The 24360-nt window shown below is 35.3% G+C and overlaps 1 protein-coding gene and 1 non-coding gene across 2 annotated transcripts; one reads left to right on the top strand and one right to left on the bottom strand.

Moving 5' to 3' along the window:
• Positions 1–1638: 1638 nt before the first annotated feature.
• LOC103974769 (golgin candidate 5) lies at positions 1639–23129 on the top strand. The gene is made up of 19 exons (XM_009389690.3): positions 1639–2261; positions 4063–5015; positions 8459–8530; positions 9843–9917; positions 11407–11521; positions 14162–14223; positions 14329–14376; positions 17511–17795; positions 17916–17975; positions 18073–18156; positions 18292–18357; positions 18750–18848; positions 18955–19173; positions 20076–20163; positions 20295–20521; positions 21396–21455; positions 21549–21662; positions 22698–22772; positions 22850–23129. The coding sequence occupies exons 1-19, from the start codon at positions 2117–2119 to the stop codon at positions 22883–22885; spliced, it is 2883 nt and encodes a 960-aa protein (XP_009387965.2). The 5' UTR covers positions 1639–2116; the 3' UTR covers positions 22886–23129.
• A 970-nt stretch (positions 23130–24099) lies between these two features.
• TRNAS-CGA (transfer RNA serine (anticodon CGA)) lies at positions 24100–24181 on the bottom strand. The gene has a single exon. It is a non-coding gene; the product is annotated as a tRNA-Ser (tRNA).
• Positions 24182–24360: the final 179 nt, after the last annotated feature.

The following is a 24360-nucleotide window of genomic DNA, read 5'->3' on the forward strand; positions in this document are numbered from 1 at the left end:
TGAGGGTACCCTCGGAAGAAATTCCTCTAAACCTAGAGTGACTATATCACACAATAAAAATGAGGTCAGCCTCGACCTCAACTCAACATAAACCTATAGTACAAAACAGTTTGTCAAAATGTCCTAAAGATTCGCTCTTAACCAACGGGAGACTATAAAGAATGTAGTTGGAAAACCTTAGCAAGTTGGCTGTATTCGTGAAGTTCATTATCGAAAGCGGCTCACCAACATAGTTCTCATTAGAAATAGTAATGGAAAATTAAGAATTTATTTTGATTACATCAATCTCAATAAGATTTATCTAAAAGACAGATTTTTTTTCTTAAATTGATCAACTTGCCGATTACACCTTCAGACATGAGCTATTAAATTTTATGGATGCTTTCTTTGACAATCAAATTAAAATAATATCAAAGCACAAAGAACATAGCTTTTATCATCGAGAAAGGCTTATACTGTCACATGATCATGCCATTTCAACTAGAAAATATAGGGGCAATATGTCAAGTGGGTAGGAGTATAAAAGTTTACGTGGACAATGTTGGTAAATAGTTGCATTGTCGACACACACTTAGCCAACCTCAGAGAAACATTTACCACCATTAAAAAATTTTGGATGCAATTAAATATAATTGTGTATTTGGTGTAAGTTGATGAAAGTTTTTGGGCTTCATGATACATCTACAAGGAATATATGCAAATCTAGAGAAAGTCTAGTCCATTATCAACATGAAGCCTCCGGGTTGTATTAAAGAAGTTCAATAGTTGACAGACTAAATTATCACTTTTAGTTGACTCTTATCTCAAAGAAGGGATTAGTGTTTATCATTCTTCGAGATCCTAAAATATCCAAATGACTCTTAATAGATCGAGCAATGTTACAAAGTATTTGATACACTCAAGAGATACATATGATGCCTCCCCCAACTATCCAATTCTTGCCCGGAGAAGGATTTATATTTATGCTTATCTATAACCCCAATGGTTGTAATGTTGGTCTTAATTCGAGAGGAGCAATGAATCTAAATGCTTATGTATTATACTAGCTAAAACTCGGTATTTTAATTTTTAAAAGTTGACCTTCGAGTTGATCCTGGTAGCTAGAAAACTTCAACCCTACTTTCATGCTCATCATATCATTATCACGATAGATCAACTAATATGCCAGATTCTTGCTAAGCCCAATTTCGATTTTATGATAAAAATAACTCGAAGATATCCAAAGATACTAAATGCTCAACATTGTAAATAAATGGACCAACCACATGGACTAGTGGAGAAGTGAGCCTTATCTTAAAAGGAGGATAAACTTAAAATTTATGAAAAAAAGATGTTGAGTAAATTATTCAATATTAAAGATTAAAAATAAATAAATTAAAAAATAGATTGAAGCTCAGGAGCCACCTAATCTTGTATATTAATATAAATTTTTATATTAATGCAATTATATTAACAAACATTTGTATGATATGAAACTAAAAAATGATGGTTTAATTTTAGTAATTATTAAAATCATTTTGTTATATGTCGACATACGTTTGACATAAATTTAGCTAAATAAATACAAAAATAACTTTAATATATAACAATATAATATTTAATCAAATTTCTTTTTCTTTCTTCTGATTCCACATCCGATCCGTCGGTAGTGAGGTCGGCGATTCCCCATATCTCAAACCCTCCATCTCTCACCACCTGACCGCTAAATCGCAGGGTCGCCATCGCGCGATTTCAAGGAAAGCAACCACTCGAATTTGATATCTCCGTCCGATCTCGGTCTCTGCTCCGAGTCGAAGTTCGTTCTCTGTCGGTTTGAAAAGTTTTCTGGCTTCGATTTTACGCGGGATCATCCGATCCCTCTACATTTCTTCGGCCTATTTGGATCTTGATGCCTTATTTGGGTGCTGCTGTGGCTTGTGGAACAGAATCTTGATCTGCCGACTTAGATTTGGGTAGTGCGAGTTGAACTAATTGGGTAATGCGAGTTGAACTAATTGGGTAATGCGAGTTGAACTAACTCCATTTTGAGTTGGAATTGGTTGCAGAGTGGGTCGATAAATGGAAACTTGGAATATGGAATTAAGGTAGGAAGGGATTTGTATATAGCTAGCGCAGAATGGCGTGGTTGGGGAAGGTGTCCTTGGGCGGTTTCCCGGATCTGGCCGGGGCCGTCTCCAAACTGAGCGAGAGCGTCAAGAACATTGAGAAAAACTTCGATAGTGCGCTCGGGTTCGAAGAGAATCAAAATTCTAGTGACGAAGGTAATGGCTCTTTTGTTTTTTTTTTCCTTCCACTTTTGTTCTTTAAATTTCTTCTGTTCGTGCACATGATGATTACTAGTTATGGCTTGCCCATTTTGGTGAGCTAATCTCAAATTCATAAGGTAGCGTTTCTGCTGAAATTCTAGTTCCTAATTATTATCCTTCAGAGCGATAAATGAGTTGTGGAAGGTGTCAGCGCTAACCTGTCTGGTAAAGACTTTGACAGTGTATCGTAGTTCTGGGCTTGAATTCGGCCTTCGCTACTTACCCTTTACCAAAAACAAAAAGAAGGTTATGACATGCAAATGTAACTCATAGTAGAATATCATACCGACTTGTGGTAGAGCATTATGGATGAATATGCTGATTATAGATTATCAACGAAAAAGCTTGAATTCTAGAAAGATATAGATTTCAATGATGGTTGTTATACTTCATCCATGTACAGAAGTAGATCATTCTTTTGGTCTTGAAGGTAAGCATGCTTTGCAATCAGTAAAGGGAGTCCTCTGGGATTACCTGATGGACATATATGCAGACATGAGGAATAATATAATGTAAAATGCAGAAGAGTAAAATCTTTTCTTCTTCTATATGTGTTCACATCTGACCTTTTCTTTAAATTTGTCTGATTTGTTGACCTTTACTAGGTGAGGTCTCTTTTGTCTTGAGTTTCATAAGTTCACCTATGATTTTGATTACAAAACCTTAGTAGAATCCTTATAGTTAAACTTCAATTTTTGGGACTGTGGGCTAAACTTCATGGGCTTTTTTTGACATTTAATTGTTCATTTATAGAACTTGTGATCTGATTAAACTCTTATGCCATCAAAGAAATACACCAAAGGTTCTGAACAGCTGTTTAACATAAGTCTAAACAGGTTGATTAATTTGTACTAGAGATGCTGATTATTTCAAGTTACTTAGCCTCATATTCTTGCTTTCCTATGCTTTATGCTTTAGCATTAAGGATGTAGTGTTAAGGTATTATATATGCAATAACTAAGTTGCAGCATGCTATTGTCACTGGCACAATATTCAATACTGAATATAATGTCTTTGCTATGACATGCCTGTGCAAGTTACATGTCTTGTCATGGCATGATGGCTGTGGCACCTTATTCTCTTATTTTATGGTTTACTAGTATTAGCAGCTTATTAATGTTTTTTTTCCACCTTGATACTGATCTGCTTGGCTAGTTATAAAATAGCAAATGACAATAGAAATGATAACAAAATATTACTAATTTTTGATTGGCTGATACTTGTTCTTTCTAGTCATGTAGTTGCTATTTTGGAGGTGGCAGCATAGCATATATATATGCCTTTTCTAAAAGAGAATACATTTGTCTTCTTGTTGATGATGTGCACTGAGGTTATGTTGGTTTCTAAAATTTGTCAATGCTGCAAAAATATCCCTTTAGTTGATTCTGTATGCAAAGATTCATTTCGTAATTTGATGGGACTAGATATAGCTTGTGTCATAAGACTAGAATCATATTTAAAACCCTCTATTGTAGATTATGTTTGAGTTCAAAATATCACAGTTCACTGGTAAACCAATTGGAGGTTGGTCTTACTCCAAATTGGTTGTGGCATTATATCTCCTTACCAATTGATTTTGAAAATCGGTAGGAATCAGTGACCTTGACATCAGTTTGCTTTAAGTCACTCTATATTTCAATTTAATTCTGTATGATTTTTCCTCTTCATTTTTTCTGATGAGTTACCCATCTTTAGATGTTAGAACACAATATATGTGCTTCTCAAAACAAATTTTGTCTTTTCTTTGCACCATCAGGTCCTGCAAAATGGACATCAGCATCAGATAATAAAGGAATTTTTGAACCTATGATGACGTTCATGGGTCACAAAGGACAGGAAAGTGCTTCTGAAGCATCACTAAAAGCTGAATTTTTATCACACACTTCATCTGCTGAGGAATATGAACAAATTTCAGCTGCAGGATCACCAGTATCCACGGTTGAAACAACTACTGAAAAGCAAACCAAAGATTTTATTAGTCATGCTAATGGCACTGGTTCTAATATTGCCAGTACTATGGTCGACAAACCTGGAGAAGTTGATTGGAACGAAGTTATGGTTGGATCAAATTGTTTAAAAGCTGAAACAGAGACTTACTTGTCTGGAAGCAAGGAACAACCATATTCATTTTCTTTGTCCCAACATAAAACAGATGCAGATGGAGGAACCAATGATAAAGCGCAACCAAGGGATTCCCTTCTGCAAATTGCAGATGGTGAAGAATCTAATGTTGCTAGTTTTCTCTGTGTAGCTGAAGAGTTGCATCAGGCAAGTGATTTACAGGGAAGCAATGTCAAAAATGAGACAGAAGCTGTGCAGATTGTTGATGAAGGATCTCCTACGCAGTCTAATATTGTAGTTAGTGTCCAAGAAGACCTTGAGATAGACACTTCAGTTGAAATACCTGTTAGTGTAATGAAATATGATCATGCCAATGAACTATCCGATCATAGTGATCTGAATCCAATCAGTACTGAGCAGCATCAAGGAACATCTTCTGAATCAGTTACACATGATACTGATGTATCTCCTAAGTCTATGGAAGTGAGCTCCAAAGCAATGGATGTTGAAGCTGAGGATGACAAATCTTCGTTTGGTGCATCAAATAATAAATCAAATTCAACGGATCCTATTGTTGAAGTAGAGAAGGTGAAACGGGAAATGAAAATTATGGAAGCTGCATTACAAGGTGCTGCTAGGCAAGCCCAGGTACTTCATGTAATTTAGTTTATGGCAAGTGCTATTCTACTTTTTTATTCTGTGTGTCATTCATTACATTAAGGTTGTTGACTTTTTAGTATTGCCATCTTTCAATATTGACTTGTTATAACCAAAGCAAGCTATGTTCATATTCTATGAAGTTCGAAAATGGGTGTAGCTTTCCATGAATCTTATGCATGTCCTTGTGTGAGAGTCCAAATGCTGCCAAAATTACAACGTAAGCAAGCATGCAGCTTATTATGCTATTCATCATCTCAAAATTTAAAACCTACTACTTGAAAAGCCAAAAATGACCCTTTTAAGTTTTTCTAAGATCCTTCTCTGAAGCCTTTTTTCTTCTCCTTCCTGTTATAGAGGGGATTTTTGTGTAGTGGAATATGTTCTATTTGGTTTAAGTACTATCACTAACCACATACTGATTGGAAAAAGGCTTCAACTGATTATAGTTTAAGTTCTATACAAATCCAAGGGAATAAATGCTCATTTAAACTTGGAAACTGCCATGTTATGTATACAACTTTTAAAATTCATGTAACAACAACAACAACAAAGCCGTAAATCCCAATTATTTGGAGTCGGCTACATGGATTTTTTGCCACCATTGAGATATATAAAAAGCTATATGGTTAGTTGAGTTAAGACTATTTAAATATTTATTTATAGTATCTATTAACATCTTTTTAGGTTTTCCTCTACATCTCTTCGTATCACTAGCCGTAATAATTTCATCTCTTCAAACCACTCATAGGTCTCCTGAGCACATGTCCATACCATCTTAAATGATTCTCTCTCATTTTATCATCTATTAAAACAATACCTAATTATTCATAAATAAAAATATTATTTTTTTATTTTTTCTAGTAACTCCATACATACACCTCAACATTTTCATCTCATTAATTTAAATTTTTTGTATATATTATTTCTTAATTACTCAATATTTAGATCCATAAAACATTATTAGTTTAATAATTATTTTATAAAAAATTTCTTTCAATCTCAAAGATATCTGATGATCGCACACGACTCGTGATGCCCCTCACCATTTTAATCATCATGTTTTTACTCTATGAATAATATCTTCATCAATCTTTTTATCTTGTTGAATAATTGATCTAAGATGCCTAAAGCTTTCACCCTATAAATGATATTTCATCAATCTCTTTATCTTTAAAATTCATGCTCTTAAGGAAAAAATAGATATTTGACTAGACTTTCAGTTTTAATTGTTATAGAATATCAAGAAATAACTAGCTATGTCTTTCATCTATGAATAGAGTCCTGGTTTGTCCATTAATTGGAGTCTTTCGTCATGAGTTCAAGCTAGAAAGAATTTTTTTTCGAAATCAGCAAGAGTAGACATCCATTAGTCTGATTTTAACTAAATCAGGTATTCCTCCATCTCGATGCCTATTCCAAGGTTTCAAATTTTGTCCAGACCAATACATTCCAGGCGGTATTTACTGGTCCAGGTGTGAACTCACACAGACAACCCCTTTTTGGCAGTTCGTGGTTTGCTTGTTGGTTACAAAGTGGTAACCCTCTGGAGTTGAGCAGTTTAGTCTTTTTTTTCCTTCTTAATTTAGGGTTAAAGGCTAAAGCAACCCTTCTCTTGATTTCTCTTGTGGTCACCTTCCTTGTGTCGCCTGCCACCAGCAGCCCGCTCGCCTATCATTTGTGCTGCCCTCCGCTGCTAGTTCGTTGGGTACTCCTTTATTTCTTTCTCATCATCCTCATCCACTTCTCCTGTTCCTCCTCCATTTTTGTACCATACAGTATACCATGTGCTAGTATGATGGTTCATATTGGACCTGTACCTGTCCGGCCAAGACTAGGAAGGGGCCCATAACCAAGATTTTAAACTGTGGTCTATTTGTATCCTGTCAGTGTGAGATATGAGATGATCTCATAGCATTTAATTTATATCAAAAATTATATTTGTGTTTTTTAGTTTCACAGACAATAAATTCATACTCGCAAATCTGCATTGTCTGAAATTTGAGGGTGAATATCCTATACTTCAGAGATTTTGTTGAAATGAAATAAAAGGATGTACAGAAACAAATAATGAACTTGTTTTATGGTCAATATGTTGTCACTTAATGGTATACTGACAGTTCCAATTATAAGCGGAAAGGGCTTTTTTTTGTGACAATTTCTGCCATTACCTGAGCAGCTAGATTATATTGACTTAGTAAAGTCAGACAAATAAGTGGTTGTTCTCTCTTCGGAATTGAGGCCTCATGCATGAAGCTTTTTCTATTGCTTTGTCTGGGGAGGGTAAAGGCTAAGAAGCACGGACACGGACACGGGAAACGAACATGACATGACATGGATACGGCAACATGTCATGTTAAAAAAAAATTAGGACATGAACACGGCAAGGACACGTCTATTTTTTAATATATATTATATATAATATTTGATGAATATGAGTTTTATAGTAATAAATTTACCATCAATAAATATATTTATGTGATTTTATAGTACTACCATACATGAGACACTACTATTCCCATCTTTTCTTGAGACCAATGTAGCAAATCATGAATTCTCATGGTTCATTGGCACGGGAAGAAGGGAGAAGAAATGTTGACAAAAGAATGGTGGGACCATGCTGTCTTGGGCAAGCCACCACTCGCCTTCAACCATCAGTTGGGTCTCACGTAGGCTCTCTTCCATTGAAGACCCCTCCGCACTAGTTTCTTTGTCGTTTGCATAAAGCTGTTGCCTCGATACTGCTGGCCCATGCACATGTCACAGGAGGAAGGATTTGGAAGCGGTGAGGAACGAGAGAGTTATTCTGACATGTGTGTCTGAAAACTAAAATAAATAAACAAAAAAAAAGACACGTGTCGGACATGTATCCGGCCGTGTCAGTGATATATCCTTGTCTGACTTGTGTCCGACATGGATACGCCACCCAAATCAGCATGTCCGTGCTTCACAAGGTAAATGTATGTATTTTTACCCCTTGAAGAGCAAGGCTGATTATGTGACTAGAACTGTGTTCACCCAGGTTGTACAATATCTTTAGAGAAACTACTAGTGGTTGCTACTTGCTTTGATGCTTCTACGAATGGAGTGAATTCAAGGATCAAAAAAGCCAGCTACTTTTTATTTTTTGTCATATACCTGTAGCACAGGGATTGTGATGTCCATGGACAAGCCAAAAGAAAAAGGAAGTAAAATCTAAGAATGCAATGCAACCAAGCTTGTTTTGGGGACATGCTGCTCCTACATCCTGTAACATACTGTTATTATCTATGAAATTTTCTTAGACAATGTATTGGATAATCAGGAAATGTAGCTCTGGTGCATTTTGCAACTGATCTCTAACACTTTTTGATCAATCAATGTTGTAGTAAACACATAATAGCTTTTTCCTCTATTCATTGCATAGTGATATTTGTGTTCTCATGCTTTTGCAGGCTAAAGCTGATGAAATTGCTAAATTGATGAATGAGAACGAACGGTTGAAGTCTATTATTGAGGATCTAAAGGTAGGTATGAACCTAGCTGCTTTTCTCCTTTTTGTTTTTTTAATGAAACTAACATATTTTCACCAAAAGATGTCTACGATAAGTTGTTATTCTTGGTTTATGGTTATATAATTAAAAGACATGATATGATTCTCATAATATAAAGGACATCATGCTTTTGTTCTGTCCTAGTCTTTCACATATTGCTTTGAGAATTTACCTACGCATGCAAAAGTTGATGCTTACATGCAACTTCACAAAAACAAGGGACCAAGAATTTCCCCCTCTCCTTGGTGAGATAAATATTTCTTCTGTTGTCATTTGCATGGATCTTTTCACAAAATTGAGCTTTATTGAGGACAATGCCAATAGTCTATTAGATCTAAATTATTTTCATGTATATACTATTATTCATTAGATTTCATAATTGTTGACCAAATCACTGAAGCAATCTTATAATGGGTAGTTCTGACTCCTGAACATACTAGATTTATCTTTCCTGTATATTGAGAATATAGTCCCTTTTACCACTAATGGTACCATACATAATAACTGATACTCAGATAAATTCAATACATAGACTATAATTGATTGAGGTAGATTAAGGTAAGTTACTCTGCCAAGTGTGGTGGACTATGTGACTGAAGAAATTTAATTTGTCTTTAAATGAAAGGTTAATTATTTCATATGAGGAATATATGACAGTTCAGATTTTCAATGAGGGTCTAATGATTAAGGATTGCTTTGCTGTAGCATGAGGGTGTGCCATGATTTGTCACATTTGTCAAAAGACCCTTGTTCTGGTCAACCGAGGCCAAAAAAAATTGCGTACCATACCTTGGATACTTATTAGCATATTACATGATAACATTCTGGTGGCCTGTAAGCCCTCACTGAGTTTTATTACTTTCTCATAGTTTACTGAGTATTATCTTTATATGGGGCTAATTATATATTACCCATATAATTAGATACCTTTAGCATCCCGGTCCTTACACTTTGAAAGTTATATTGGGATCCCTATGTTTATAAAAGTGAAACATTGAGATCCTTATATAGGGTTACGAAGGTAATTTCACAGGATTAAAAACTAAAAAGAGAGAGGGGTTTTGTTGGAGCAATGAGGTTAAATGTTTTACTTTTGTAAGTATAGGGATCTCAATGTAATTTTTTGAAAGTATAGAGACCGGAATGCTAAAGATAGTTAATTACAGGCGGTAATATGTAATTAGGCCCTTTATATGTTTTCATGATTATTATCATAATATCATTGTTTGTTTTTGTAAAAAATACTTCATCATTTGATTCTAAATTGTTTATTATTTAACTGTAGAGGAAATCATCAGAAGCTGAAATAGATGCATTACGAGAGGAATACCACCAAAAGTTGTCATCTCTTGAAAGAAAGGTACAGATAAGTATTACTTTTTTTTTCTTTTCACAGCACAAGATCATATTTTCTCACTTTTTAAAACTTTAAGAAATAATATATTTGAGTTGAATTGGGTATTATTACTTTTGGCTTTTTTTATTTGCGAGTTGGCCGATTCCACCTTTTGACAATCTTGCCTTTATTTTCTTTTGCATCTTTTGGATTGAGGCATTTGAACTGATTTTACTGTTTGATTCTGAATGCTATCTCTTTTGATTCTGCTTTCATTTATATTAATAATTTCCATTAGAACAGAATGATTTATTAAAACATATATTGCTCTAGCCTCTACACTTTCTGACTTTAACAAATTAGTCAGATATGTTTGATGAAAAACTGTCATTGTCACTGAATGCTGTATACCTTGTGGATACATTGTCACTCGAGGGGCAATTAAATCATTGCATGAGACAGTTATAACTTATAACCGAGTAATCTAATTAAAATGGTTTAATCACATTCACAAAGATGAAAGAAGTAACTTGGGGTTTCAGAATAGTGGGAACAATTAGAGAATGAAAAGATAAGATGAGAAAGCATGAATTTGAAGAAACATTAAGTCATGTTGATATAACTCGCTGTAAATTTTGGCTCAAATAATTGGTACGGCTTGGTATTATGGTCTATAACTTTTAAACTGTTATATTTACTAACTAGTATGCATTCAATGTGAAAGGAGTAATTCTGCATCTGGTCATACACAGGCATCTGAGGATGCAATACTGCAATCTCCAAAATGCATGACATGGCTCTTTGTAGATTACAACCTTAATTCAGACACATATGGGTACTATTTATTCAACTTGTTTTTACTTTTATTACGCGGTGGTGATTCTGTGGGATGACTTTCAAATAACTGAATATGGATTGAATTCCTTTTTCTTTTACTTGGTGACTTTTATTATTAAGCTTGAATCTTATTTGAACTTCCATCTTGACTCTATTTGCTAATTTATTTCCAATCTAGAGTCTGATTCTTGCTTCTGACCCTTTTCAGATATTTTTTATTAAAAAAAATCAATATACTGATTAACTTTACACTGTGCCTTTATTTGAAAAGAAGTGTTTTTTCATGCCTTTTCCTCTGACCCTCCTATTTTCCTCAGTCAGGTTTGGTTTAAAGGGTGAAAATCAACATTGAAAGAGGATATATGTTATCCTGCCAGATGGCCTTTTTTATTCTGGCATTTTGGTGATTGTTCTAAGAAGTCAGTTGTGATCCTAGAGAGACCTCGTTAGGGTGCTATCCAGTGGTTTCTTGCGATAAAGTTTTTCATCCATTGGGTTCTTTTGATGATTTTGTCGGGGTCTATTTTTAGATCTTTGAATAATGTCTTCTTTTTTCCTTTACTTATTTCATCATATTCATGAACTAAGTTGGAGTTTTCCTTTGCCTAAAAGACAAATCTGATTCTATGACATGCAACCAAATTTGATGGCAAAATGATGATTAAAATTTTTGCAGGTTTATGCACTCACTAGAGAAAGGGATACATTAAGGAGAGAACAAAACAAAAAAAATGATGCATCTGCTCTTTTGAAAGAAAAAGATGAGATAATCAGTCAAGTTATGGCTGAAGGTAGGTCATGGCTAAATCTTCTTGCTTTTTTTCTTTGCAATTCAGAAGCCTTGCAATAAATCCCATCTTAATTTGTTCTGGATTTTTTTTAACTGTGATATTTATGCATTAGTTGTTAAGAACATGGTTTTGAGTACTAATATAATATTGTTCCCGTTCAAGTTCCAAACCTCTTTGTTCTCCATTTATCTATATAAACCTCTTGTATTGTTGTCTTTAGAATTCCACCATCAAGTTATAGTAAAGTTTCTAGCTATTTTCCTCTTATATTTTTTACTAATTATTTTTATATTTAATGCCATCAACCTATATTAATTTATGATTCTTTCACAAGACAACTTTACAACCTTATATATAATTCTATCTTCCTTTCTAGTCAAAAGATACATTTATTTGACTATAATGGTGGCTACTTTCATCTCTTTTCTTAATTTTAATATTAAATTATTAATTATTATGAGATCTAAAATTATATGATAATTATGATTCCCTTCATTCCTTTCCTCGTATCCAAGGTCCTCATGCGCTCCTCTAAATCCACCGTGCCTTCCTCATCTTTCTATAATTGTTTGAACCAAGGTTTGTCGTACCGTATCGTACCGACGTTTCGACCCGGGCTCGGTATGGTACAGTACCGGTGTATCGGGTGGTACATCCGGGTGTACCGAATAATTTTATACTTTTTTCATACTGTAGCAGTACTATAGTATAGTACTGTAGTAGTGCTACAGTATAATACTGTAACACTGTAGCTGTACCGGACGGTCAGCGTATCGGTAATCTGTCGGACCTTGGTTTGAACCTCCTCTAATTATACGTTTCAGCATTCCTTGAATAATTTTATTTTTCAAAATTTTCCTTTTTGTTTGATCATCCAATTTAATGAGGAGGGCTACAAGCATGTAGAAGGATCAAAATCTCTTCTCTGAATATAGATTATAAAACTGTAATTCTATCCCCAAGTCTTTTGAAGTATGTAGCATCGTCTTAAGATCCTTATCTAAAACAATATAATACCTTTTCTATATATGAGTTTTCTAGCATACCAAATTTTATATGTAGGATTATCTATTTTTCTGATTTTTTCCTGACCGTTTAGTCTCCTATAAACAAATTATGTTAATTCTTATTCTAATCATTGCATTACTAATTCTAATCTTTTCCTGAAGTGTTGTGTTCCTATATTCAAATTGCTAATCTAGTTTCTTGGTCTTGGACTAACATCCTTAGTTATTTTGCATCACATTTGAGTGCCCATATGATGGGATGCTTCAAGATGACCTCTTAGCCTACACTCAGCACTTTGAGAAATATTCGTAGTGAATGTAACCTGTGTCACTCAGGATGATGACTTAATTCCTAATGAGAACAGTTAAGAACCATCCTCATAAAACAAGTAACATGATTATTAGACTTGGTTTGGAGATGAACTTTCTCAAATCTCAAGCCACTGGTTGGACTCGCTGGTTGAGCAGTCAGACCACATGTTTGATATAGGTATTTAAAAAACAAACTATACTTATTTATTATATTTAAAAATGCTATATATTCTTAAAATACAATAAAATTATAGTTGTGTAATGTCTCTTTGCTGTAGAATCGATTCAGAAATTTGATAACCAAAAGATATAAATCCAAACTCCAACAGTAGAATTACAAAAAGAAAATTGATCTGTAGTACAGAATGTGAGGTCAAAAAAGAAGTAAAAAAATGATTATGAAAATGAGTGGCTACAAAAAGGATGGGGATGAAAAAAAAAGAAAGACTGATGATGAAAGAGACAAAAAAGAATGATAGCAAGAGCAATGGGCAAAGATGAGAGAATGATAGAGGGGTGGTTAGACAGAGGAGTTGGGTAACACACACTTAGAGGGAGCAAATGATTTATTTTTATTTATCAAAAAACAAAAATATACTAAAAAAATTAATAAAAGAACAATTATATGCATGGGCATTTTGCCCAATATGAATAAAAACTATAATAGAAGTCTCCATCATTTTCATCCGGACATGGTGCCGGCATTGGCACTATTATATGAACAGACAAAAATGTGATAATTTATTTTTTCCTTTTTTCCCAAACAATATAGGAAATGAAAGAAACATCCAAAATATGTGAAAATTTGATGAACAGAGAATAGATTCTGTAGGAGATATATTTGGGAATATGTTTTCAAACAAAAAACTTGGAAACTTTTACTTATATTTACGAGATCTGATAATGTTGTTAAAACTTATATTTGATATCATTTATTGGTACCCTGTAGTCTACTATAGTTACTCTTTCTTGACATGGTTGTTATCTGTGCATTAAATATAATGTCACTCTAATAAAAATTTAGATATTTTGATTTCCAATAATTTCCAAGAGAGACATTAATATGATTGAAGGCTTTTATACATTGCAAACTGCATTATTAATATTTTTGAAGGTTTCTTTTCATAATTTTCATGCAGCTGGTCTTGCGTGTCCCTAGTTGAGCCATAGTTAACACCAATTATATATCTGTAAAATTCTTTCTGCATTGTACTTTGGACGTGTTGAATGCATTCATCTAGTCACTTTGTAGCCTTTAATTCTGCATTCTGCATATATATGTACTGAATATTTCCATGCCTTATTTTAACTTTTGAAACAGGTGAAGAGTTATCAAAAAAGCAGGCTGCTCAGGAAGCAACTATCAGGAAACTAAGGGCACAGGCATGGTCTCAGATAAATTGATTTTGTCATATCATGCTAATTTTTACTCTTCATGTTTTCAAGAAATATTATCGTGATTTTCTTGTGCTCTCTTTTTGATGCCAGATACGAGAGCTTGAAGAAGAAAAGCAAAGACTGAACTCAAAGCTTCAGGTAATTTGATAAATTGGTAAAGTCTTTAAAACTAAAATTTGTATAGTAATTTCAAACAAGGCCAAAAATGTTCCTTTTTGTGAATACTTTGATAAACATATATTAGATGTGATTGAACATGTACTTGTTGTATTCACCACATCCAATAGTTGGAAATCACCATTTTTGGCCTGAAGAAATATAGAGGTCTTTTATTAAGTAATGGTTGCACCAAAATATTAGTTTCTGTGATGATGTGCACCAAAATATCTGTCTTTTGCGGTTCACCAGCACCTGATAATAACTATTTCATCTTTCTCCGTTTACTTATCTCAGCTTCTGCTGCCAGTTATAGATTTATGTTATCATGACTTACTGTTTCATCTATTACCCATTTTTCAAATATCATGATAAATTTTTGGCACTAGAATTAAGTAAATGTCTTAATAATTTGCATGGGAGTTATCAAGGTTTTAAATATCAGTGCTGTACCAGTTTCAGTAATCTACTGGCCCATGTATATGCCAGTCTGCCCAAGCAGTATTTGGACCTATACCACCTGGTACGAACTGTAACAATGATAAAATAATAATATTTATCAGTACCAGCCCGTCTGGCCAATTCCAATCCTTTGTTAGACTGGTAAATACCGAATGGTAATTGAAACCTTGGGTGTTGGTTTCTGGATCATTTGTTGGGGTATCTTTGTATATCATGCATGCCAGATGTCAGATGATACATATGGTAGAGAATTTGACATGCAGCAGAGGTTCATATATTCGTATCTCTAGCGGGTACCAGGTAGCAGAACTTACCCATTCTTTCATTGCATAAGAACTTGTGCTACCTACTTTGGCGAATTCTGACTAATATAGTCTCTACATGGTTTGCTTTCTTATTTGTAACCTTAGATATGAGTAGTAACTTTTGGACATCTATCTTTTTGTCTTGTTCTTTAAGTAGGTCCATCTTACTTTTCGATTCTTTTCTTTTTATTTCATTTTGGGTGATATTCATAAGGTCTATACCAAGGTCCGTCATACCGTACCGTACCGGAGTTTCGACCCGGGCTCGGTATGGTACGGTACCGGTGTACCGGGCGGTACACCAGGGCGTACCGAGCAGTACACCCTGGTGTACCGATACTGTAGCACTGTAGCGGTACGGGGTGGTCCGCGTACCGAGTACCTGGCGGACCGGTACGTACCGCCCGGTATGGCCGGTACGCTTCGGTACGGCAGACACTGGTCTATACGCTTATCAACTAAAATTTTGTACCTGCAAGATAATATCCCAACTTTCAATTGGCACCTAAAGGAAGTGGTATTTTCACAAAAAAAAAGGAAAAGGTGTATGAATGCCACCTGTACTTTCAACTCTTTGCAAACTGACTCCTGCTGCTCTCAAATGCCCTTTTGAACACGTGAAATTTCATGACATGTCCTCAGGCACCTTTTCATCCATCTGCTGTCAAGGAACATTGACATTTTAACTGTGTTGATAAAGAGAACTTGTTAAAAAATTGTCAAAAATGTTAAGGTGGCAATGACATGTATTGGTATAGACTCCAACAAAAGCTACATCTTAGCCATATCCCTTATATTTCCTTATAAGGCTTATATATCTTCACAAGCTTGAGTTTGATTTGAACTTCTAAGACAATACCATACTGAAGCATAGACATTCATTCTTGAGCCTAGGGAGTGTCATTTGAGATCTAAATGGAACTGGAGCTAAGGTTGTCATCATTGCCAACAATTTGTCATATATTAGCACTCTTGTGTGCTCTGTAAAAGTATGGTAATAATACATCTTTTTTACTTTCAGTAATGGTGCTTTACATCAATAAGAATGTGACATGGAACACAAATTTATATTATTGATGAGCATATGAGTGGCAGAGTCAACTATAGGCTCCTAGGACCCTAGACAAGAATCTAGAGTTTGTCAGGCAAACTTAGACAAAAATTATCAACTTTGATTTATTTAAAAATTGAAACATAACCATAAAAATTGATAAACAGCAAAGAAGGCAGTGGTGAAAGGGGAAGAACGCAGCGGTGAATGTGGAAATAGGCAACGAGGAACAGGGAAGAGGGATTGGGGAGAGAGAGAGAGAGAGGGGAATGGGAGGCTATGATGAATGGGGCAAAGGTAGGAGGAGGAGAGAAAGAGAGAGATATACTGGGTGGGAGGGGAAGAAGCCGTCATTGTCGTTGGAGGAAGATGCCGCCACTACCGTTGGAGGAAGACGCCATTGCTGCCGCTAGTGGAAGATGCCGCTGCCATCGTACAGGAACACAGTGGGAAAGGGGGATTTCTACGTCAGCTAGCTGGTTCAATCGAACCAAATAGTACTATTTTGGCTTGACTTAGGCTCAACTTGGCCTAAGTTGAACCAATGGGTGCCTGGCTCGCCCTTGGGCCGCGCTTGAGTGAAGTCACCCACCGAACCCAATAGGCAGGTGCTCGGGCCTCGTCTCACCTCACCTGGGTGCCCGGTGATTTCATAATATATAGTTTAGGATTGCATCTTAAGTTACTTAACACTGATAAAATATATACTGATATCAGTCCATTCCCTTCCCCTCATTCTCGCTTTCCACTTGCTTGTCTCTTGTTTAGTTTAAAGGGAAAACATACTTTTTTAATGATGAGTCTTGGCACAATTGGTGAAGTTGCTTCTTTGCAATCTGGATGACTAATGTTTGAGTTATGGAAATAACCTATTTGCTTATAAAGGTATGGTCACATAGGTTGACCCTTTTTTACAGTTCGTATTAGCCGAAACCTTTTGCATTAGGGTTGTCCTTTATGATCTTTTCGATAGATTTCATTTAGTAAATTCTATTTGTCGGATATAACTATCCCTCATATTTGTTGACCACTGTTTTCTGAAAAGTGGCTATCTGAAAATGAAAAATTTATGCGTGTGTTTGTTAATCTTTGTAAATAGATTTTTGACTATGAAATCTCTCTTAATTGGTTGTCAGCTTGCTTCATAAAAAGCTCAAAGCTGCTACTAATATATTCCTGTATTGTCGGAAAAGTGCATGTGAAAACAGCCACAAAAAGTTGCTTAGAGTTGTCTTTTAAGTTCTTCCTTGGTTAATGCCACACTATTAGTTCCTAACTAAATAATTTATATATCTTAGGTTGAGGATACGAAGGTAGAAAGTATTAAAAGAGACAAGGCAGCTACTGAAAAGTTGCTGCAGGAAACCATAGAAAGAAATCAAGCAGAACTTGCTGCTCAGAAGGAACTTTATACCAAAGCACTTAATGAAGCCAAGGAGGCTGAAGCATTGGCAGAGGCACGAGCTAACACTGAAGCCAGTGTTGAAGTTGAGAGCCGCCTGAGGGAAGCAGTTGAACGTGAAACTATGTTGGTTCAGACACTTGAGGAGTTGAGGCAGAGTCTGACTAGAACAGAGCAACAGGTACTTGTTAATTGTAGACAACTCGATTTATTTTGAATGCCTGATCTATTTTCATATGTAGGCTTTTGATTTTTTCTGATTTTCTTTCTTCCCAATATTAATGGATCAACCATTACACAGGCAGTTTCTAGAGAAGAAATACTGCGAAGGGATATAGAGGATCTTCAAAAACGGTATCAAGTATGTTATTCTTCATGAAATCCGTGCGGTTACTTGTGCTCTTAATAGTTGGGATTTTTGGATCTGATGGTTACATTTTACTTTGGCTGATCTCCAGGCAAGTGAGTTACGCTACACTGAGTTGATCACACAAGTTCCTGAGTCAACTCAGCCACTGCTGAGGCAAATTGAAGCAATGCAGGTTATATACTTATGCTTGCTTGCCATTGTGGTGACTTTCTATTGCATGATTGGCATATTGTAGAAAATGCTTACTGTCCAGGGTTTATTTCTATGTAGTCAACTTACTAATGTTTGTTAATTTCAATTTGAACAGGAAACAGCCACTAGAAGAGCGGAAGCCTGGGCTGGTGTAGAAAGAGTTCTAAATTCCCGCCTGATGGTTGTCCTTAAAATATTGCTAATCCCTTGACTTTTTATGACTTATAATACATGCATTAAAAGAATTGTGTAGATTAGGATTGGAGTAGAAGAATGTCAGATAATAAGAATGCCACAAATTGGCCCTGAAATAGCAAGTTTTAAGAACAATGCAAAAACCTAATAAAAAACATCCAATGAGGTGGCTATGTAAAATATCTTACAAGTCTGACTCCTCTCAGTAGACTTGTGAGTTGTGACCATTCAAGTAGTTGTACCTATATCAAGGTCTTTGAGACATTTGTTAGTTTCTGAGTGACACCCAATCACTGGTTTCCTAAACCCAGAAAAATTAGTTGTTTGGTAGACACTAAGTGTCAAAGGTTTCTAACATTTACTGGTTTTAATTGACAGGAGGCAGAAGCCAAAGCAGCTGCTGCAGAGGAAAAGGAGCGAGCCCTGAATGAGCGGCTATCACAAAATCTATCTCGAATTACTGTTCTTGAAACTCAGGTTTTCTGAATTTATCATTTTACAGTATATAATCATTTGCAATCACTCTTCTTTCCTTTTCAAGCAATATATACAAGTCATGATTTTTTAATGGTGGAATATTCAGATTTCATGTATCAGAGCAGAACAAACACAACTGAGCAGATCACTTGAAAAGGAAAGGCAGAGAGCATCTGAAAGCAGACAAGAATATCTAGCAGCAATGGAGGAAGCTGCCACTCAAGAGGGCCGGGCCAAGCAGCTTGAAGATGAAATCAAGGAGATTAGGAGTAAACACAGAAAGGAGTTGCAAGATGAAGTGGTTCATAGAGAACTTCTGGAAAAGGTGACTTGGTTTTTTGTCATACATTTGTTTCATTGTCCAACTAAATAAATTTCAATTAATTTGAAAATCAACATAAATGATTCATTTAAGTTATTATGTATCAAATGCATTTTTACATGGCTAGTAATAGTATTACCAAAAACTGTTTTAGTTACTTAGGAAGTTAGGATACATAACTCTTAAATGAAATATTGCATTTAGACTGTTGGATTTGTTCTTACTTTCGAAGCCCTCAAAAGGTTACACAATATATATTGTCTGCTAGTGATTGTCATGATATTGACCAACTACAAGCAATGATACTTGCTTGTATGATTTTTGAACACATTAAATGTTTGGACCCTCATAATTGTAGTGTGTCTTGGATCTGTATTCGACATCTTGGATATGTTTCGGAGAACTTTCTGGTTATTTTCTGGTAAAAAGTTTGTAAGTTCTAGAATATGTATAGTTGGTACTCTTGCCTATAGCAGGGGACGGGCCATTATGAATGATCATGGATCATCTTCATCTTATCTCTTCTAATATCTTAAAAATCTTTTTTTTCATTTATGTTTTGATTGTTTTTCATGATTACATTATTTCTTGATTGATATTTTTTACATTATTATAGATGATGGTGATTCTTTAATGGAGTGAGACATTAAATGTTTCTCAAGCATAATGTATGTTTGCAGTGCTTCTAAATGCTGTTTTTTCAAAGAGTCACTTTTGTTCCCAAAATGTATAACATATTACCTCATTCGTATCATTTCATGGTTGTAATTTGTATATATAAAGTGTCCATACTTTCCAAAAGACTGTTGGTGGAGTACTCATTGGCAATGCCATTACACCTATAAGCTTGATTGACAGATTAACCAGTGAGATCAACTCAACATTTTCAACTTTGGCTATGTCAGGAGCTTGAAAGGCTAAGAACTGCCAAAACAGAATTGCAAAAACCAATTTCTCGTGAAACTCCTCCAGTTGCAAATCAAGATCAAACCAGTATACTTACTGAACTTTTTTTCTTTGGGAAAATTGTATTATATTGTTTCCATTAAGTCTCTACCGTAATAGAAGGCTTCTTCTTTAATTCTATGGGTTCATATTGTCTTTGTTCCTTTCGTGCTTTGCAGAAAATCTACCCATTAGGAAGCTTTCAAGTGCTGGGAGTTTGAGTAGCATGGACGAAAGCGTTTTCTTGCATACATCTTTGGACTCGTCCGATAGTTTTCCATTGGAGAGGAGACCATCTGCAGAAGGAAACATTTCTCCATATTTTTTGAAGAGCATGACACAAAGTGTATATGAAGTAGCACTACGTCAAAAGGATGGTGAACTCGCATCATACATGTCACGCTTGGTATGGAAAATTTTATTTGTTGTGGTTGCACTTGCCAAAATCTTTTATCTTAATCTGTAAACAGAATTATAGTAGTTTTCTGATGGATATTTTAGGATCTTTTAGAAAATATTCTAATCCAGGTCATAGTTAACCATCAATAGGTTACTTTGCTAATGCAAAACATTCCTCGTGTGAAGAATGAAGCCTCTATGCCTATACATTTTAACTGAAAAAGTTGCCATTTTGCATCCCTCGTGTGTTGGTTAATAGTTGAAACTTTAGCAGCTCATCAATAATTATCTTTAGCATGAATTTTTATTCTGATAATATCTTCTCTGTTTACTTCTTGTTACAAATTTAGATTAGATGCATTTATGGGGCTGAGAAATTGTAATGGGATGTACAGTTGTGCCAGTAGGGAAACTTCCAGTGAACCTTCACCTGCATTAGCAAGTATGAATGAAGGGGTGAAGATGATGATGATGGAATGAGTAACAGAAACTTGTGTGAATCCACTATCCTGAAAATCTAAATTTCTTCTTGGATGATCCTGCAAGGATTAGAGTGTAAGATCAGGCTGAAAGACCGTCAATGGCCGACAAGTGCATAGTTGTGCTATTCAATTAATGTTTGAACTACTCATCCTGTAATTTCTCCTTTCTTTTCCATTGTTGTAGATTGTGCTACATTTGTTGTTGTTTATTCTTTCCAATTCTTGCTTTTGCATATCCAGAATATGGATATGTGGTCTTTTAGTTTATTATTCCTTTTACATTACACATCTTTTCAAGTTCCTCCTGTCTTGGTAGAACTTGCATATTTTCTGTGTTCAAATCACTTCCTTTCTGGTTAATTTTAAAATTTTGAATTTTAGACTTTTTGTTCCTTGTAGGCTTCATTGGAATCTGTTCGTAATTCTCTTGCTGAGGAACTAGTCAAAATGACAGAGCAGGTTAACTCCCTCACAGTTCTGTTTTCCTTTTTAATGAATTGGATTCCTACTGTATGATTCTTGACAACAGTGCTGGAATACTGTCATAAGCAGTGCGAAAAGCTGCGAGCAGAAGCAGGAGTTTTACCTGGATTACGAGCAGAGCTAGAAGCCCTAAGGCGAAGACACTCTGCAGCACTGGAACTTATGGGTGAACATGATGAAGAGGTACTCATTTCAACTCGTGCTATTTGAATATTGTTTTTCACAAAATTGCATTTCTGGCATTGTGGATCAATCAACTTTACTTTAATTACAATTTTTTGCTTGATTTTTACTGTGTATATTCTCAACCATTCATATTTCACAATGCCTTCCAATATATCCATGCACCATCCATCTAGCTTGATTTCTTTCTTCTATCTTATTCGTTTCCTTTTTTGTCATTCTTCATCTGGAATATGCAGTTGGAATTAATAGATTAAATTTGGTCAATGCATTACAAACTTTAAAATATAATTATGTTGTTAAAATGTCATTTTCTTGTACAAAACCAATGCTCTCTTCTGAGTCCTCTTTTGCTGAGTCAAATTTAAGCCTCAAAATATTCTATGTCAAAAGTTCCGTATCAAACTTCTTCAAAGAAACTCTAAATTCCTTGATGCTTTTTAAAAGGAAATTCGTTTACTAACCTAGTGGTTTTGAGAAGACACCAATCCGTTCAGATTGGAATCACATGAGAGTATTCAAAGCAATGGGAACTTCTGGTGGAAGAAAATATTGAATATTTTTAATGCGGTTAATGCGAACAAGGTCCGAGGGATTGGGGTGAGGGTAGGATTTTAAACTCGACGTTGGACTGTGTAACCTAATGGACCAAATCACATTGACAGAACAAATCTTTCAGATAGTCCAATTGTCACAGTAGCAGCACTGATCTGGATTGGCTGGCGACAACTGGGTGGACAGGTTCTGTTAGAATAAGCAAAATATCACTCAGAATTAGCAGGCATCCCAGGGCCACCTGGATCTGGAAGAAGACAGGATGTTTGAAGCGGGGATGACTAAAATCAGGACACAGGACACGTGTCTTTGGTGATTCTTTTAATCAAGATTAGCAAAAAAATTAACGATTTATGGAGGAATGATATGAAAAAATGATAAGCAGACTGATAAAATACAACAAATGAGGTTTTTATTTCCTTGGTTAAATTAGGTTGTCTTTTTCCATAAGAAAAATAAACTATCCTGTATCTTTTGCAGTTGGAGGAACTACGAGCTGATATCATCGACCTGAAGGAAATGTACCGAGAGCAGGTCGATTTGCTTGTGAACAGGGTAAATCTGTTTTTTTTGGTGATATCTTGCTGATTATAGAATTGAAACACTGAAAGTTGTGTCCATGTTCCAAACAGATCCAAACGATGACTTTATCAGCTGGTGCAACTTAGATATATACAAGAAATTCTTGTGCTGATGAATGATGCAAAGGCCATGTTACAAATCCATAATTTTGGTCTGCCTCGAAGGTTTTTTTTTTTTTAAGTGTTGGTGGTCTGTTCTTTGTATTTGCTTTAGAGCTGTATACATATTCAACACAGATAGGGAACTTGGATACAATTAAGAAACCTACGACATGCTTTGTTGTATATTTTGAAGGAAAATAAAACCAAGTTATGTTGTTTTGTTTGTGTATTAGTGGAGTTTATTGAAGACAAAAGACCTGCTTCCATAATTAGAAGATCAATGTAACTTCTCTTGATGCTTGAAGGCCTAGTAGACCTTCAATTTGTGTCATTGATGGAAAAATGGTGTCGAGATTTTCCGTGCCATGAATTGCGATTTGATGCATTAATATTCTTTTGTTACTGTTTTGTGTCCAGTGAGGTTTCATTATATAATCATATCATTCTGAGGTTCAATTCTTGGTGGGCAATTCATCATAGTTGAATTGTTGTTCACAAGCCTATTGTGGTTTCTTGTCCATCAAACAGTTCCTACATTTATGGTTTACTTGCTAATGATGTCATGTCTGTCTCATAATTGTTGCTGTGTGATTCTCTTGATGCTTTTTCCATCTTGAACTACAAACTCTCTGTTATGTGGTCCATAGTAGTTGCTTAATTTAACAGCAATAGAGCCAGAGATCTCTCATCAAACTAACAATTATGTAGTAGGCAATGACTTATCTTGTGTTTATTTTCAGGCATTATGATTTTTGACATGAGAAATAAATTAGTTAAGGCAATGATTCATTTCAAAACAAGGTGACACCCAATTCTCAGCAATTCCATATTAGCTTGCCTCCTACTAATCCTTCCTTCTAATGCTAATCAATGTAAAAACTTATAAGGTCATTCCTTGATGTCCAACAGCTATACTTGCGATCCAACCAATGGAAACCAAACGTACTATTCAACTATAAATGGACTAATGTCTGCAAAATTAACCTTGAAATTGCTCCCTTGATAGTCCTTGACATGCCTTACGTCTGACTTCAAACTCATAAAGCAGTAAGTGAAAACCATTTAGGCTTTACGACTCAAACGGTGGAGAATTAAGCCTTCCTACCCAATCCCATCATGCCATTGAACATTGGTGAGATAAAGAAACCTATATCGGTCGTACAATGCACGATGATTAATAAAAGAAAAAAAGATAGATTCGTCGACAGCAGGATTCGAACCTGCGCAGGCAAAGCCCAACAGATTTCGAGTCTGTCTCCTTAACCACTCGGACATATCGACGGTTGTTGAATTTTATATTGAATATAAAATTATAAATATTAGAAAAGAAAAGAAAGGTGGAACTTTGATGAGATTCTCCAACACGAATGTTGAGGACCGCAGTTGATCATGGAGAGGGTCGGGCACCACGGTACTTGCGCGATCAAGCGCTTGGGCTCTCATCACTAGATCAGACGGTT

Source organism: Musa acuminata, chromosome BXJ3-4, assembly GCF_036884655.1.
Source record: "Musa acuminata AAA Group cultivar baxijiao chromosome BXJ3-4, Cavendish_Baxijiao_AAA, whole genome shotgun sequence".
Classification (NCBI taxonomy): domain Eukaryota; kingdom Viridiplantae; phylum Streptophyta; class Magnoliopsida; order Zingiberales; family Musaceae; genus Musa; species Musa acuminata.

Coding starts and splice junctions, on each gene's coding strand:
- LOC103974769 (XM_009389690.3), top strand. CDS start 2,117: ATGGCGTGGTTGGGGAAGGTGTCCTTGGGCGGTTTCCCGGATCTGGCC. Junction 2,262..4,062: donor TCAAAATTCTAGTGACGAAG/GTAATGGCTCTT, acceptor TTGCACCATCAG/GTCCTGCAAAATGGACATCA. Junction 9,918..11,406: donor TGTCATCTCTTGAAAGAAAG/GTACAGATAAGT, acceptor AAATTTTTGCAG/GTTTATGCACTCACTAGAGA.